The sequence below is a fragment of the Primulina huaijiensis genome, chromosome 2 (genome assembly GCF_012295235.1).
Source record: "Primulina huaijiensis isolate GDHJ02 chromosome 2, ASM1229523v2, whole genome shotgun sequence".
Taxonomy (NCBI): domain Eukaryota; kingdom Viridiplantae; phylum Streptophyta; class Magnoliopsida; order Lamiales; family Gesneriaceae; genus Primulina; species Primulina huaijiensis.
Window position 1 is genome coordinate 23,773,970 of NC_133307.1, and position 17,339 is coordinate 23,791,308.

Below are 17,339 nucleotides of genomic sequence, written 5' to 3' on the forward strand. Positions count from 1 at the left end.
TAACTCTCATTCAAACCCATGAGAAATTGAAGGAGATGTTGATGTTGATCATGTTCAACATAAGCTTTGGCAGTGTCACAGCTGCAAGACGGTAGTGTAACAAGCGAAGCATATTCATCCTATAGCTTCTTCAAATGCGAAAAATACGTAGAAATGTTGGAAGCACCTTGTGAATAAAGTGAGATCTCACGATGAAGAGAGTAGATTCTAGATCCACAAATTTTATCAAATCTCTCTTGTAGATCCGACCAAACACTAGCAGCCTCTGTACAATATATAATACCACTGAAAATTTCCTTCGAAACAGAGCTCATGATCCATGACAAAACAATTGCATTGCATCGGTCCCATTGATGCAATGTAGGATGATTATCTGCTGGTTTTCGAGAAGATCCGGTGATGAAACCGAGCTTGTTTTTGGCACGCAATGCAAGCAACATAGCACGACTCCACACACCATAATTTTCAGCACCGATCAATGGATCTTGCACCAGAGAAACTCTAGGAGTATCCGAAGGATGCAAATAGAGAGGATCATTGAAGCTAATGTTGAGCGGATTCACAGCCATGGATGAAGACGATCAAGTGCGGAAGCAATCAAAGCTCTGATACCATGTTAGAAGGTGCTTGCAATTTGAATCAATCCGCCATTGTCGGTTATGAAGAGCTTTGCGTGAAGAGAGAAGAAGAAAAATGAATCTGATATTATTGAATGAACGATCCCAAATACAAGAGTTGATCTATTTATATGCACAAGTCAAAAACAAACTAACTAATACTAATACTATTGACAACTGTCAAAGTTCTGTCAAAGTAAATAAATGAACACTAACAGAACTTTAATATTTCATTATATATCATTATCGTACAACAAGAGACAAGAGAATCAACTCTTTTTTCCTCTAAAAGGCTCTTCGTGATTGAGATTTTCTATACCTCATTCATCACAAATATATATAGAGATATATGTTTGATTCTAGATTCTTTACAAGGCATAGCTACATAGTTGTCTTTTGCCTACAAAATTAAAGAAAAGTGTGTGACAAGAAAAGCATCTATGCACTTTTTGTCAGGTCAACCACCACCAGCGGCGGTAGTAGTCGAATGGGTGGCAAGCCAAGGGAACTGAAAGCTCGCCGGAAAGTGAGCCGCGAAGCAATTTTCAGTCACTGGGCCAACGATAAAATCCTCCAAACCCGCAAAGAAATCATCTTCCAACGCCATGCTTGAGACATTGAACTCATTGTCGACGTCGTCGCCTTCTGCCAAGTCCTCTCTATCGTCTCTGCTGCTCTCCATCTTGTCCGGCGCCGGCGAGTTGGGACTCACCGGAGACATAACTGGAGACGCCGTGTGTTTGCTGGGGTCATCAGAATTTGGGGTGGCAGGCTTCTGACGCGCGCTGCCGGCGAGTGAGTTCCGTTGGGTAGGCAGGGGGTGGTTGTGCTCCGCCGTGTAGGTGACTATGAACATTCCAGGGTCCGATCTGTTTCGCTCCACTTGTTTCCTGGCCACACAACCCTTTAAGGTACTGCATTTGTAATAACCCCTGTTTTTGCGTAACAATTCTGTAAGCAAAATTACATTCGCTTGGCTATTCTAATAGTATAAACAGACTACTATTTATCATTTTGTTCTTGTTTGACAAAAAGAACCAATCTTTGAAAAAGGTGAAGAGCCAAACCTTGGATAAGGCGAGCCTTTGATGGGTTTTTGCCCATATTTTCTCCAAGACCACGTATCAGAAGATAAACTCTCAGCAGTTACATGGCAAACCCTCTTCAAATTGTTCTTCCTGTGACTTAAAATATGAAACAAAATTAGCATTCGAAACTTCTTAAACCGACAAATTTCGAGAAATATTAATTTTAATTGATAAGAAAATCACCTTCTTTTTGACCTTGAGGTGGGATTACTTGGTTTGGAGACATGGGGAAAGATGAAAGACTGCTGCTTTTGCCTCACAACTTGCAAACTCTGCTGTTGCTTTGCTGATTGATCTTGCAGTCCTCTTTGAACAGAGAGAGGTGAAATTGGTAAACTTTCTTGAGCAAAAACTGTTGGGGGCTGCGGTATTGGGAAGAAAGGCTTGTAAAGATCTTGTAATTCTTGAACCAAGTATTCATTTCTGGGTTGTTCAAACAGATCTTGGAAACCCGTGGAGCAGAAGTTGTGATTTTGATTAAAGGTGCTGAAAAGTTGACCACGAGAAGCTCTAGCTACGGCGTCTGCGGCGGCGGCGGCGGCTGTGGTGGAGCAGCCTCTTACCACCGCCTGTAAATCCCAATCATCCTCCATTTTCTTTGCTTTTCTTTCAATGTTATATAAAAAAAACAAAAACAAAAGAAGGCGCTGACTATTGAAGATGCAAAAATTGGAAAATGGAAACTACGTACGATGGTTTTATCTATATAGGCAGAAAGAGAGAGAGAGCTGAGCCGGTTATGCTTTCTCTCTCCACGGTTTTACAGAGAGAGAGGGCAATTTGGACGGTTCAGATTGGCTTATCTAGAAGATGATAAGCCCTACCAACTTTTAGTGTTACACTCGAAGGGCGTAGTGGTTTGTTGGTTGACATTTGATAATGTCAAAGGGGAATAGGTGTTGTCTACTTTCGATGACAATGGATTTTTATCTGAAAAATATTGGAGTAAAACAAAAAGTCCAAGGTTGTCTATCTATTATCAGACTACGTAAACAATAATTAAATGAGATTTAAGAGTGGTGTACTACATCACGTGTGAAAAATTACGAGCTCCGTAATTATGGATTTTTATATTGACAAAAAATTGTGTGAGACGATCTCACGAGTCGTATTTTATGAGACAGATCTCTTATTTGGGACATCCATGAAAAAATATTACTTTTTATGCTAAGAGTATTACTTTTTATTGTGAATATCGGTATGATTGACCCGTCTAACAGATAAAGATTCGTGAGACCGTCTCACAAGATACTTACTCTTTTATACGAGGGTTGGAAAACTTGGGCAAAAAAAATTGTTTACGCATTTAGATTAGAAAATATATATTTCCAAATATTATTATCGCCTTTATTTTAAAATATTCATTAATATTGAATAAATATTTTAATACAATACTGTATATTTTAAAATATATATATATTCTAATTACTCCATATGTTTAAAACAATGGATTATAAGATAATATTGTTTTCGGCAATATGCGTTGTGGTTTTCTTATTCATTATTGCAGCCCCACCATAATTGGTTGTGTTTGCTGTATTCGTTGTTTATTTGTGATAATATTTATTTGCATGACAATTTATAAATTTTGGTTATTTTACGGACTTTATTGTCACGTAATATATATATATATATATATATATATATGTGTGTGTGTGTGTGTGTGTGTGTGTGTGTGCGCGCGCTTTTCTTTTGGCGAGCTTATAATCACGAGCGAATCTTTTGTGCCCAGAACTAGATAAAACTTTTGTCATAATAAACCTTAAAAAAAACTCTTGTGAGATTATTACGGATCACTTTTGCGAGATGGATCTTCGACACGACTTAACTCATAAAAATTAGCACTTTTTATGAAAAAATTACTTTTTATTATAATTATGAATCAGATCAATCCATCTCACGGATTTTATCTAACAACGCTAGTGTTATATCAAAGTTTACAAGTGGAGTTAAAAATTGAATTGACCCGATTATGAAAATCGTCTCATTCAAAAAAGATCTAATTATAGAATTTTACTTTACATGACAAGAAGATCTAAGTATAGAATTTTACTCTACATGACTTTTATATCTATGCATAAATTTTGAAAATTTATTTAAATATATGATTTTAGATTTAATATATTTCTATATTATTTTATTTCATGTTAAATTTTGTCTAATTTCTTTTTTAAAAAATAGTGTAGTTTAGATACCTAACCAGGCGAAAAGCAGCAAGTAGCAAATCTAGGTACGCGAAGCAGATGGGCCCGTTGACTAGTTTGACGAGATCAAAGGAGATGGACGGCTGTGATTCGATGAAAGCGATTGATTGAATAGGCGTGTGAGATAAGGTTGGCATGGCAACTTGCTGATACTCGGGGCCCCACTTGAAAAAGTGTTGACGTGCACGCCGTGACCTTTATTTAAAAAAACACAAAAAAGAAATGAAATTTATGGTTTTAAATAATGTACAAATAATATTTATTTTTTTGGTTAAAGGGGATTGTAAATAGGGGTGTCAATCGGGTGGTCGGGTTTCGGGTCAATCCGCGAAATTTTTTTTATTTTTTTTTCAACCCGAACCCAAATCGAACCCGAAGCAACCTGAAAACCTTCAACCCGAACACGAACCCGTATAACCCGACTCAACCCGTCTAACCCGAATTTTATTTATTTATTTTAAAATTTTTTAAAAAAAATTTTAAAATAAATTCAAAAAAATAAAAAATAATAATAATATTTTAATTTAAACACATAATAACAAAATTTCCGATTTAAATTTGAAAGTTTAATCGTAGAAAATTAAAAGTATATTTACTAAATCAAATAAAAAATTGTTAAAAAAATAAAAATATGCAAAATAAATATTAAATGATGAAAATTTATCATATAAATATACAATCAATTTTGTTCAAACATACAATATATAAAAATATAGGTAATATTTTCAAAAAAAAAGTTCGCGGGTCAACCCGCGACCCAACCCGACCCAACCCGAAACCCGCCTAACATGTCACTAACCCGAATCCACCCAACCCAAACCCAAAAAACCCCAACCCGAACCTGATTTTTTTCGTGTTGGGTCGTGTCGGGTTGACGGGTCGTGTCGCATTTTGACACCCCTAATTGTAACACTAGGGATGGTAAGGGCTGATTTTAGACTGAGGTCGACGGGGCGAGTTTAGACTTGATTAAAATGAAATAAAATGATGATAAAAAAAAAAAATCAGTTATATTGTTTCATTTCACATTATTTAATAATAAAAATTTATAATGAGATACAATATATATATTCTTATAACAATTTGATTGTTTATTTTCGTAAAATTATGACAATTACGAAATAGTTTATATAAAAACTTATTATAACATCGTGTTTGCACAGGCCTGAGTCACAAAGCATGATACCAAGAAGATATGCTTGATCATAAACAAGTACTATAAAAATGTGATTAATTGATGACATCATGTCCCTAAAATGACTAGGGAATAATTATCTTATGTATCTTATCCAATTGATAAAATTGTGTCAAATTTTATTTAGCACACTAGCTTTATCCATCTAAAATTATAAACAGATTTATTTTGAAACAACATAATAGGTATTTTATGAGATCATTTTTATCCATAAGACAGATCAACTATACATATATTTACAATAATAAATAATATTTTTCATAAATAACATGATTAAATATTAATCTCACAAAATTCACATTTGTCATTTATATTACCCTTAACATCGTTTGTTTTATGCATAATCTTAAAATGTAATTTCATTATTTTAAAAATGGTACCTAAAAAATAAAATTGATGAATCCCTATAATAGCCCATTATTTGATTGGGTAAATAATTGTCCGATGGGCCTGAACTCTTAGGGCAAAAAATTGGAAAAGGATGTTTTCATGCCATTTCGACACTTGCAAATTCGGACAAAGGAAAATTTTTTAAAAAAAAAACCACAAATTTAATGGTGATTAAATGATGTTTTAACTATCATTGTGAAGGCAGAAAATTCAAGACATTCTTGAAAGTTGAGAGAGTGCAGTATAGAAAATTTTGACAATTATTATACTTTCATTTCTTTATATGATATTTTTAAGAAAGACAAAACTTAATTTTAAATTTATAGTAATTGTTGGACAGAACCAAATTGCTTGATGTTTTTACACTTCCCTCTATTTTAATACAATATATTCATTTGATAGACCAAAATATTTTTTATTTTGGATTCAAATGTTTATGCTTGGGCACTGATGATTATTTTTAAATAATTTTTGAAGTAAAGCGTTTAAGTATATTGGGAATTTACAATATTACATTAAAAAATAAGTTTTCTTTATGTTTGGGAACTGATGATTAATTTTCAATAATATTTAAATAATTTAAGGTTTCTTTTGAATAAAAGGGGTGGTTTTAAGAAATTGTCATTTTATTTCTTCATATTAAAAATTGAATGTTAACTATGCATGACTTGCTAGATTTTCATGAGTTTAGTCGACTTGATCACATTTGATGACATACTTTTTTTTTTTTGTAATTATTAATATTATAGAATTTTCGAAAATCAAGTATCTAGTCTTCGTCTGATTAATCACGAGAGATGACGACCTTCTTTTTTTGTTCTTTCTCGATTGATCTTGTATATTTTTTGGTAAGATGACGATTATTTTCAATCTTTGTTTAAATAATCAAAAAGAATTGATTTTTTTAAAAAAAATATCATGAAATTTGAAATACGTTTATGTGAAACCAAACTGGATGGAGATGGTGACACTCACTCGATGAAGACATATAACGTTAAAATTGTACTATATATGATTATTGATTATGGAGTCAAGGACCCAATCATGTTGTATGCATATATATTTGTGGCTTGGATTGGAAAACACATACTTACTACTGGGGCCAGAGATAGATATGTTTTTAGATCTCGTATGTCAATGTCGATGAAACTTATAGTAAGATGAAAATATGTCTAATTTAAAAATGATAAAGATTCAAATATTTCTATCTCCAAAAAATCTTATAATTTACTCCCAAAATATTAATAGCAACAAGGATTGTGATATATATATATATATATATATATATATAACTTAGTCCTACCAAGCAGTCACATATGATAGAAATGCATACTTGTTAAAAATTTTTTAAAATCGCTTAATTATGAGGCAATTATCATCCTTTCTTTCTACGTGATGGTGATGATGACTATCATGTCGATTTTATAATTTAAAAAATGATATATATATATTTATTTATTTTTATTACACCAATGTGGGTGTTATTTCACCACCACTCAACAATAAAATCAAACATCTTTTAGTTAGAGAGATTTATGTGATTACTGTTAAAAATTTGAATCAAAATTAGAGTTGGAATAAAAACTATGTTTTATGAATGTGTGAGTGTCTTTTGACTCTCCATATTCTTGAGTTAGTTGTGGCTCATTATTGTGGAAGTGTCTTTTGACTCTCCGAGTTAATTGAAGACTTTTGGCTCTTCATATTATCGAGTTAATTAGAAGATTGATTGAGTTATTTAATCTTGCATGACTCTTGGTGTGCATTTTAGAGATTATAAATAGTGTGTTCATTTCCTCATTTCATATACATGAAAATCTTATCTCTTTCAAGCATTCTCTTGCATTTCATATTGTTAGCTTTCCATTTGGCTTCCGTTAAATTTCGGTGATAAAGTAAAGGTACATTTTCAGTTCGTCGTAGTAGTGCCTTGTGCTAAGTCACTGCTGGTTGTTCTATTGTATTCTGAGAAAGAGGAGTCCAAGACGATCCTAGAAGCACATACAGGAGAGGACGAATCTGTTTTAAGGACACTATACTTCGTACAGGCCTCGGTTTGGTTTACTTTAAACTTTGCTATACTGTATTTTCTTCACCATTTAGTTCACTGGTTTTTTTACAAAAGTTTATTGTACTTTATCGTTTGATATATTGTGCAACAATTACAAACGACAACAAAAATGATAATAATATTATGCGTTAATGCATTGAAAGAGTTTGCATTGTTGTATGAAATTGGAGAAGTTTTTTTTTTTTTTTTTTGGAGTGAACACCGTGAATATGAAGAAGACCACGCAAATCTGAACGGCAACCACCAATTCTCCACACTATTTATCACACATATAAAAAGTTTTGTTATGTTTTTCACCAACTGATGTCTTTGTGCTCATAAATGAGGCGAATCTCATATATTATATATACAATTTTGATATGATTCATCACATCAAATATGTGAGTGTCAAATCATTGTTGTACACAAAAATGAGCACGATTGGTGGAAAACATAATAAAATTATATGTGTGCGCGAATAAGTCACCTGCCACAATGCATATTTGTTTGTATAAAAACTATGTGTTTCATTGTTAAATTATATTTCATAGCGTAATGAGTACATATTTTTTGAAAAGATAACATGTATAAACGTTACAACCGATGCGGATGCTTTTATACAAAAGTTAACTTTGAATATATAAAACTTGAAAACCCGTTATTCTTTACTCGGGACGACCTGGCGGCTTGGGGCTACACGACCTTTGTTTTCGAAGTGTGTGAATTGCTATGTAGAAAATTATTATTTTTTAAAATATCAATGTCATACTTGTAATTTTATCACGCAGTTTTGTAAAAAAAAATTCCCGTTTTATAAAGTTTGTGCGCTAAAAAGGAGAGAAACGCGAAGTATTATCTTTTAAAACTCAAGGTGAAATTATTATTTATTACGGTAATAAATATAATTATTTTGTTAGGGGAAACTTTAGGTAATTTTCGCTAAATTTAATAAAAAAATTAAAATTTATATGTATTATATATATATATAAACGTACTTTATATATTGGTGCTAATTAATTATATATTATTCGTCCATCACTATTACTAGGGCTCCATCGAAGTCATCGTTGCATTGGAGAGAAGTTGATGTTGATCAACTTTGAAGAAATTAAAATAACATTTTTAATTTTCTTTAATTATTTCCTGTCATTGTCTTGTGCACTAACATATCTATACTTATTAACTATAAATGTAAAAAGGTTGAGGGCTCGATTTTGTAATGCTAATTAGTTTTTACGAAAATATCATATTTATTTAGCGAATAATATTTTTTTATATAATTTACTTATAAATACAATATCTAATTCACATTAAAAATTCAAAAATTCGCATCTTATTTCTACGAATTATATATTTAATATAATTGGTTTATTCTTATCCAAATAATAATTAAAAATTATTGCAAAATTTTATGAATCAACTTGATATATTAATAATCATGATCGTGATTCATATATATAATAGTCATTATTTTACACATACATCGTATGTGCGTCGTTAGCTGATATATAATAAAATGTGTCTACACGCGGATGGGAGTACATTTTATGCTTTATTATTTTACTCTTCGTTTGCACTGAGACAATGCAGTCGACTTCACGCTCATCGTCAAAAAGAATATTTTGTTTAGGTCTAGCGGCACCGACGTTTCATTTTACTGGCCAGTTATTGAGTTCGAGACCTCGAGTAGTAAATTATAATCATCTTTCTAATATATATAACGTAATTTATTTATAATTATTTTAAAAACACGTGAACTATATCCATACTAATAATTTCTTGATTCACCTCATGAGAATGAAGTGTCAACCATTTGATCCCTTGCTTAAATTAAGTTTCTTCAAATGGAATACACCATATTATATTATACATTTCATATGTATGTATGCAAAAAAACAACAAGAATTTTGCTCTATTGATTTATTGTACTCTATTAACAATGACAAATGTAATTGTTGAAAAATTAAAGTACTTATATATCGTGCACATTTATGTGAACACCGATGAGGTGACACTGTTTATTGGATGTGATGAAACATAAAAAAATTGTACATCCATTAGTTGACTATCAAATCATCAATGCTTGTATAAATATGCACGATAAATATACATCATATCAAAATTATATATATACACGATTTCTTCTACCTTTAGAAGTGGTATGCAAAGTGGGCTTAGGTTATTTATAAGTGCCTTTATAATTATAATAATATTAAATTTGTAAAAAAAACATATATTAATATCAGTATAATGGCATATGGAGCATAATATTCCGGTCTAAGTGACCTAATTAAACCAACCCGAGGGGAGGGGGAAGTCAAAAGAGACATTAATAGAGAAGTGGATTTCATACTCATAGTTCATACAATCGTATTTTTACATAAAAATATGAAAGTAATTATTTTTTAAAAAAATTATAATAATTAATGAAATTATAATCTCAAATTTATCTCAAAACCATAGTCCTAAAGCTTGAACTGATGCAGTCTTGTTTATTCATTTTTTTAGTTTAAACTCCTCCTCCAATTTGACCCCAAAAAACTCAAAATAAATTGTTTTTTTAAACATAAAATAATTTATTTTGGATTTAAAATTAACTCCGATTATTTGATTCGATCTTCATTGTATCAAGGGTATTTATTAGGCAAAATCTCTCATAATAATCTCAAATATATTTTGAAAACGTAATAAATATCTTTAAATTATGAGTGGCTAGCAATCTATTAAATAAAATAATATGGACTCGAATTCGACTTTGAAATATATTAAAATGCTCATGAGATCGATTCAATTTCATAGCGATTGTATAATATATGGACTCATATAAAAACTCACTAGCCAACTCGAATAGTTAAATATGGGAAATGGATTTCGAAGAAAATAGAAAATAATGGGGCAAACTAAACTCGCTATTCCTGGAAAAAAAAACTAAAATAGGAAAAGTAAACTTAATAGGTTTTTTTATAAAGAAAGTTTGTGTTTTAGTTAATCCACTGAAAATGAAGTGTAAATGGCCTATTCGTATTTTTAAATCAAAATATTGAATTTTGAAGACTATTAATTTTATATAAATTTTTTTGTTCTAATTTTATTTTCTCACATATTTAGAATGTAAAACACAATTTTGATATGCCGTCCACCTATGGTGTCCATCTTCGTACCAATAAATGAGATATCACTTATACATTTGATGTGATCAAACATATCTAAATTATATATCAAATAGACGAATATTACATTATGAGTATCAAGACGAATAAGGTGAATAAATAACATATCGAAACTGACGCAAACCAACCTATCAGATAAAATTTCGCACAGTACTTGAAGGGCATGCTTTATGTTTCCAATTTTTAATATTTATCATTTTTTTTATCTTAACACACACACGTATATATATTATATGTTATAAAAAAAAAATTGTTTAGATAACTATTTTAGATTAGGTTTCTTATGAGACGGTCTCACGAATTTTTATCTGTGAGACGGTCAACCCTACCGATATTCACAAGAAAAAGTAATACTCTTACCATAAAAAGTAATACTTTTTCATGGATGACTCAAATAAAAGATCCGTCTCACAAAATACGATCCGTGAGACCGTCTCACATAAATTTTTGTCATTATTTTAATCGTACAAACAAACAACGAGTATAAAATTATTGTAATTTTTTTGAGTAAGGTTATTATAAATCTTTTTTCCAAATAAATTATTTATTTATTTTGAAAATCTGAAGGCCATTAAAATTACATCAATTCGATGCCGTGACAACCACCACCTCAACTCTCACGCACTCTCGTCTGTATTAACAAAATACGACCCCTACTACAACTCCACCCTTCGCTTTCATTCCCCTCCGCTCGTCGTCTTGGTCACATCAATAGAATGTACAAGGGATAAAGATATCCTGGAGAAATCAATATTTTTCTCACTATAAATGTAATATTGGCTGAATCATAACGTATAGAACATGTGAGAGATGCGTTTTTATCTAAATCCTGACCGGCCCATTTATGCTCTTCGTTTGTTTTCTTGGGATAGTTGGGATGATTGATTCAAGCCCATTTCCTGAATTTTGAGTTTCTTGAATGTTTTTGCTTTCTGGAAAGGGTGGGGCTTTTTGTTTTGTTATTTTGACTTGGCCGTTTAAGTGGTGAATCTTGAGAGATTTGAGCATTCTGGGAAGGCCTATTTGTTTTGAGGAAGAGTTTTGTATCAGAGGTATGATATTAATTTACATGGAAAAAAATGCATTTTTGTTTCCTTGGGAATATGATATTATGGTTGTTTTCAGGATTTGTCAGTGTTGGAGCCTCCCACAGTGTTTCTTGCTTTCATTTTGGTTGTGTATTTGTTGCTTTCTTATTTTTGCATTATATGATTGTTTGTTTTTCGATGTTTCATCGATGGTGCTGCTTGGTGCATATATATTTTTTCATTTTTCACCAAACATTGATTGATGTTTTACCCTCTCAATAAAAATAATTTAGGTTTGGTGCCCAGAATAGTGGAAGTGGTTGCTCTTTCTTGAAAGCTTATTAGTTATCATGATAATAAATATTGCAGAGGGTTGTTGCTTTCAAGATATATATTACCCTCCCACTGATGTGTGTGTTGCATGGTAAGTTTTATGGTTCCATTTGGGGTAATCATCTCTGGACTTTTCAACCTTTTTGTGAAAAGGAACTGGTGATTGCATTTTCCTCCTCTGTTTACTGGTTATAAAATGTGATCTTTACTTCTATGCATATTTTTAAATTCACCAAAAGACATTGTTTACCTACGTGGTAAGCTTATAAATTTTTGATATAGATGCAATGTTATCTCTTATTCTCAAAGAATTAAGGAGCAAAGGTGTGGAATACCCAGCTCTGCATCTGGTTTCTCTGCTACTTCTTTGCACCTTTTAATAGTATATTATTGTGCTTGGTTTTAAGTGGTGGTATGAATCCACTCCTAGATCCTGGGGAGATTTCTTGGGTTTTTCTTTTTTTGAAAAGTTTTGTTGATCATTGTATTTGTATTCTTCCTTTATGGTTGATTCATGTAAAATCCGCCTCTACTGATTCATCAACAGAATGAATCTAACTTTATGTCGGGATGGAAGAATGTTTTTGAGTTCCCTCTTTTTTTAAAATCAATTTAAGTTATATAATTTTGTCGGGAGTCAGCATTAGCAGAATTTAATTTCCTTAAATGTTATATTATCTTGTCCTAGCCTCTGGATTGGTGTTTGTATGTGTAATATATGTTAAATGTATATATGAACTCAGTGAAATGTTCCTTTCATCGGTCTTCGCAGAAACTATGATTGATTTCTGTATTTATATGCAGTCTGGCTCAGGCAGTTTAGTTGGTTCAGCAAGGATAGTGGTTTTTTTGAATCTTTACACCAATTTTATTGGATTATTGTGCAAGAACATTGAACTTTGATAAGTTCTTTAATTTTAATTTTGTTGGGTTTTTGTTCCAGATTTTGCAGCTTCTATTAATCATGGAAGAGGAAAATTCATGGGTGAGTCATAGCGTTTATAACTTTACTAGCCCCTCCTTGGAGTTTGATTCATTCTCAGACCTTCATGAGCAAAACGATAAAGATTTAGCTGCAGCTTATTTGGATTTAATTTTACCTGATGATCTGTTGGAACGAATATTGGCCTATCTCCCCATTGCCAGCATTTTCAGGGCAGGCTCGGTGTGTAAAAGATGGCATGAAATTGTAACATCGAAGAGGTTCATTGTGAACTATTCTCGTGCAGCGTCACCAAAACCTTGGTACTTTATGTTCACAAGCTCAGACGAACCCATTGGTTTTGCATACGATCCGGTCCTTAGAAAATGGCACAGTATCGATCTCCCCTGCATAGATAAATCCAACTGGTCCATTGCTTCATCTCGTGGGTTAGTTTGCTTCATGGACAATGATAGTAGAGAAACGTATGTCTGTAACCCAATAACCTTTTGCTGGAGGGCAGTAGTTGAGGCCCCTGGCCCAAGATTTTCCGACTACCGTGCATTAGCCATTTCAGTCGACAGAGCATCTCATAATTACAAGATATTAGTCATTAAATCTAGGCAGGTACCTGGAAATTTATTCCAGTGGAATCTCTCTATTTACATGTACCAGTCCCAAACTTTGACTTGGGGGACGATTTTGACAGAGAGCCTAATAGGGTGGCGAGCTGGTGATGAGAGCGTGATATGCGACGGGGTATTATACTTCTTGATTTACTCAACTGGAGGTGGTGATCCTGTAAATCGCCATGGCCTGATCATGTATAATCTTGGAAGCCAACCCTCCAATGATCTACTCATGAGGAATTTCATTGCTGCACCTTGTTCGCTTACGTGTGGTCGTTTGATGAACCTGAATGAAAAGCTTATACTGGTTGGAGGAATTGGGAAACCAGATCGTCCTGGTGTTATTAAGGGGATTGGTATTTGGGCTCTGAAGGGTAGAGAGTGGCAGGAGATAGCTCGAATGCCCCACAAGTACTTTTATGGTTTTGGCGAGTTTGATGATGTATTTGCCAGCAGCGGAACTGATGATCTCGTGTACATCCAGAGCTATGGAGCCCCCGCTCTTCTTATTTTCGACTCGAGTTTAAAGCAGTGGAAGTGGTCGCAAAAATCTCCGGTGACCAAGAAGTTTCCACTTCAGCTCTTTACTGGTTTTTGCTTCGAACCGAGGCTGGAAATTTCCCCTTAATCCTGTTTCATGATTTGGTGCGGCTACTTGTTAAGTATAATATATATATCGAGAACATCCTTATCCTTTACATTCAAGAAATTCATTCGAGGATAGAAAATGAGAAGCTACATCATCTTCCCGGTCTTTGGCTTTACCATCTATGAAAGTTTTTGTTCTTTCGAAACAGAGAATTTATGCTTTATGAAATTTACATGTTCTGCTTGAATATCATAAGATGGTTTTTTATATTTACGAATTTTTTGGTCTCTCTTGAATCCCCCAATCCCTCATCAAATTTGTTTTACAGTTAATCTGAGCTAAAATCTCATGCAAAAAAAAAAGTATGATTCTGCTGTTTCCTGATGTCTTTAGACCAGGTTCTAGCCACGCCGATAGTTTCTCAATTTATTTATGTAGATTTAGTTGTTTTTTTTATAATTTTTTTGATCGAGATAAATAAGACTCGACTGAAGTTCAGTCAATATTACATACAATTTCTTTATATCTTTATATTTCTTTTGAATTAATGTGATGAATTTGTAATTTGGCCTAACATCATCAAAATTCTAATTAATGAATTTTTAAATCCAATTCTTAGAGTAGTAAAAATTTATAAAATGGTACCTTAAAACATGCCTTAATTTATAGAGTGAGTGGGAGAGGTACAGAGATGGCGGCGGCATCATTCAGGTACGTAGTGCAGCTACACAAGGACGTCCCTAAAGCAGCTAGATTCTATTCAGAGGGTCTTGGATTCACCATTAATGTCTGCACTCTACGTTGGGCTGAGCTCCACTCCGGCCCCCTCAAGCTCTCCCTCTTGCGTTCCCCAAGGTCCATGCCTTTTTTTTTTCGGGTTCGGATATTCTCTGAAATTTCTTGATTGATTGCAGTTATTGCTTGGTTGGGTAATTAGATGATTTGTACAAGTCTCAGATTTGGAACTTCGGTGATTTCCTAATGGGTTTTTGAATTTGATCTTGGATATTTGTTCGGAAGACATGAAGATATATAATTTTTCTTTTGTTTGGCTTTTCGGGGAAGATACTGTCTTTTCATTCGATAATTTTATTTATTTTTTTTGAGTTGCGTTGTTTCGGAAATGGCCATGTTGTTTGTCGTGTATACTTTTTCGTATCAAATGCGCCTTGCTATGAAAAAGCATTCGAAGTAAAACTTTTACACCGAGGCTTTCTTAACATCTGTTACTAGATTTCAGAAAAGAAAACTCAAAAAAAAAATGTACATTGGAGCGTGGAATTCGACCCGTTATCTTCTGAAACAGGCTGGTTGATCCTTCAACTTGTTTTTATCAATTCAGACTTGGGTTGCAACATATGCTAGTAATTTCCAATTTAAATGTTATATGTATTGGTGTTTTATAACCACGTATATATTTAAAGTTCACAAGAATTTCGTTGATTCTATCAAAATGAAGATTCTAGACTCAATGTTGCTTAGCTTATTGGATTATCTGAAATTATTCAGTCTGGATAGCAACTCTTGTATATCCTTTTGTCAGTTTATGAACATTTGAATACTTGATCTATTACTTCTACTTTTTTGTGTTCCCCAGTAACTCATTTGCTTTCAATTAGTTTCAGCGACCATGTCAAGCAGAAGGATTACTCATCTCTGCTATCATTTACAGTGACTGACCTCAACAGTACAGTGTCAAAACTCATGGACTTAGGTGCAGAACTGGATGGTCCTATTAAATATGAAATCCATGGAAAGGTAACAACCCAATGTTATTTGAAGGCAGTGTTTTACATCTTTGTCGTGTTATGAGATAGATATTGCTAATGGTTCATCTCTCGAATTGACAGCTCCTTCATGTTTTCTTTGGCGGTATATTATTCATTCATTTTACAAGTATTTACACATTTGTCTCCGACCAACCAGCTCCCTTATTGGTGAAGGATTTGGTTTCCTGTGTTCATGAAAGGACCAATTCAAGCCAAAAGTGACCCCCTTCCCTTTCCCTTGAAACAATAATCACGAGCAGAGAATCAATCTTCAATTTTCATGATACACCTAGCGTTAACCAGAGAATATGCGTTGATCTTACTATCGAAAGAATTTGTTTACATTCCAAAGTAAAGTTGACTTGATTTACGGGTTATAACATTCGCAGGTAGCAGCAATGAGGTGTATCGATGGCCATGTTTTGGGTCTTTATGAGCCATCTTAAAAGTTCCCCGAAGAGTTGGTATGGATGCAAATTTTGGATGAATGCATCTGTCGTTGAAGGACGATTGTTTAATCTTGACTTATCAAGAGAAACATTGAAATACTATGTTGGTATTTCAAACTAGATTCTCCTAATGGTTAAGGAAAAGGGTTTCTCTAGGTAAATAGGAGCTATTAAAATTTCTCAGACACAGAGATCACAGACTTTTAAATGAAGCAAGTGGCTATTTGGCTCCCGTTACGGAAAAATATTCAACTGTATGCATTTTTTTTTGAGAAAGAAAGTTTTGTCCTTTCGAACTGTGGCAAGTTTTTAATTTTAAAACCTTTAAAATAGTAATGTATGAGCCATCACACTGCCATTTCATACCCTTTAAAGTGATGTTTAATATTTTTTATTCTTTATTATATACTTGGTTTGAGGTGGCATATTTGAATGCTCTTTTAGTCCATTTTGTGGATTGCATACTATATACACAATACCACCTCTACCACTATCTTGCACTTTTTAATATGTTATCACCGTTTTACTACATCTTTCCACCATATCATGATTTGGAATAATTTACAATTCCAAAAACAATATTTTATTGTTTGTAATTTCTACTTTTAATGCTAGAAATCCAATCACTAGTTAAACTGATACATAATTACATAACTGGTAAACACAACCACTATAGTTCATGTCCAATTGAGCCAACCAACCTAGCGGAGATGAGTTAAGTTGTCTATTCGATTCCTCAAGTCTCATACCTGTTAAGACTAGCAGCGCATTCTCTTCTGTTACGAAGACGATGTCAAACAGACCATTCATTTACAGCCTTTACTTCCTCTCAGCTGCTATTAGAGCTCTATTTTTTGGGCATCCGATTAAACATGTAAAAAAGGGCTCTCTTTTTGTTGGGCAGAG

General features: G+C 33.0%; 3 protein-coding genes across 5 annotated transcripts; 2 read left to right on the forward strand and 1 right to left on the reverse strand.

The window, feature by feature from the left end:
* Positions 1 to 834: 834 nt before the first annotated feature.
* Positions 835 to 2,378, reverse strand: LOC140960327 (WRKY transcription factor 22-like). Of its 2 annotated transcripts, none has more exons than XM_073418568.1 (3): positions 1,901 to 2,378; positions 1,685 to 1,795; positions 835 to 1,549 (listed from the first exon to the last, which is right to left on the reverse strand). In XM_073418568.1, exons 1-3 carry the CDS (start codon positions 2,296 to 2,298, stop codon positions 1,075 to 1,077), a joined length of 984 nt encoding a protein of 327 aa, XP_073274669.1. In that variant the 5' UTR covers positions 2,299 to 2,378; the 3' UTR covers positions 835 to 1,074. The 2 variants fall into 2 exon arrangements, with proteins under 2 accessions (XP_073274669.1, XP_073274661.1); XM_073418560.1 differs by having other exon boundaries at positions 1,889 to 2,378.
* An 8,958-nt stretch (positions 2,379 to 11,336) lies between these two features.
* LOC140970732 (F-box/kelch-repeat protein At3g61590-like) lies at positions 11,337 to 14,502 on the forward strand. The gene is made up of 2 exons (XM_073432618.1): positions 11,337 to 11,766; positions 13,019 to 14,502. Exon 2 carries the CDS (start codon positions 13,040 to 13,042, stop codon positions 14,252 to 14,254), a length of 1,215 nt encoding a protein of 404 aa, XP_073288719.1. The 5' UTR covers positions 11,337 to 11,766; positions 13,019 to 13,039; the 3' UTR covers positions 14,255 to 14,502.
* Positions 14,503 to 14,810: 308 nt separating this feature from the next.
* On the forward strand, positions 14,811 to 16,959 carry LOC140970733 (uncharacterized). Of its 2 annotated transcripts, none has more exons than XM_073432619.1 (3): positions 14,811 to 15,070; positions 15,835 to 15,973; positions 16,374 to 16,959. In XM_073432619.1, exons 1-3 carry the CDS (start codon positions 14,907 to 14,909, stop codon positions 16,428 to 16,430), a joined length of 360 nt encoding a protein of 119 aa, XP_073288720.1. In that variant the 5' UTR covers positions 14,811 to 14,906; the 3' UTR covers positions 16,431 to 16,959. The 2 variants fall into 2 exon arrangements, with proteins under 2 accessions (XP_073288720.1, XP_073288721.1); XM_073432620.1 differs by having other exon boundaries at positions 14,819 to 15,070; positions 15,841 to 15,973; positions 16,374 to 16,952.
* The last annotated feature ends 380 nt before the right edge of the window (positions 16,960 to 17,339 follow it).

Excerpts from the sequence above, each read along its gene's own strand:
- LOC140960327 (XM_073418560.1), bottom strand. The coding sequence starts at position 2,298 with ATGGAGGATGATTGGGATTTACAGGCGGTGGTAAGAGGCTGCTCCACC. Across the intron at positions 1,796-1,888 it reads ACCTCAAGGTCAAAAAGAAG|GAAGAACAATTTGAAGAGGG; the intron begins GTGATTTTCTTA and ends TTTAAGTCACAG. Across the intron at positions 1,550-1,684 it reads AAAGGCTCGCCTTATCCAAG|GGGTTATTACAAATGCAGTA; the intron begins GTTTGGCTCTTC and ends ACGCAAAAACAG.
- LOC140970732 (XM_073432618.1), top strand. The coding sequence starts at position 13,040 with ATGGAAGAGGAAAATTCATGGGTGAGTCATAGCGTTTATAACTTTACT.
- LOC140970733 (XM_073432619.1), top strand. The coding sequence starts at position 14,907 with ATGGCGGCGGCATCATTCAGGTACGTAGTGCAGCTACACAAGGACGTC. Across the intron at positions 15,071-15,834 it reads TCCCTCTTGCGTTCCCCAAG|TTTCAGCGACCATGTCAAGC; the intron begins GTCCATGCCTTT and ends GCTTTCAATTAG. Across the intron at positions 15,974-16,373 it reads AATATGAAATCCATGGAAAG|GTAGCAGCAATGAGGTGTAT; the intron begins GTAACAACCCAA and ends TAACATTCGCAG.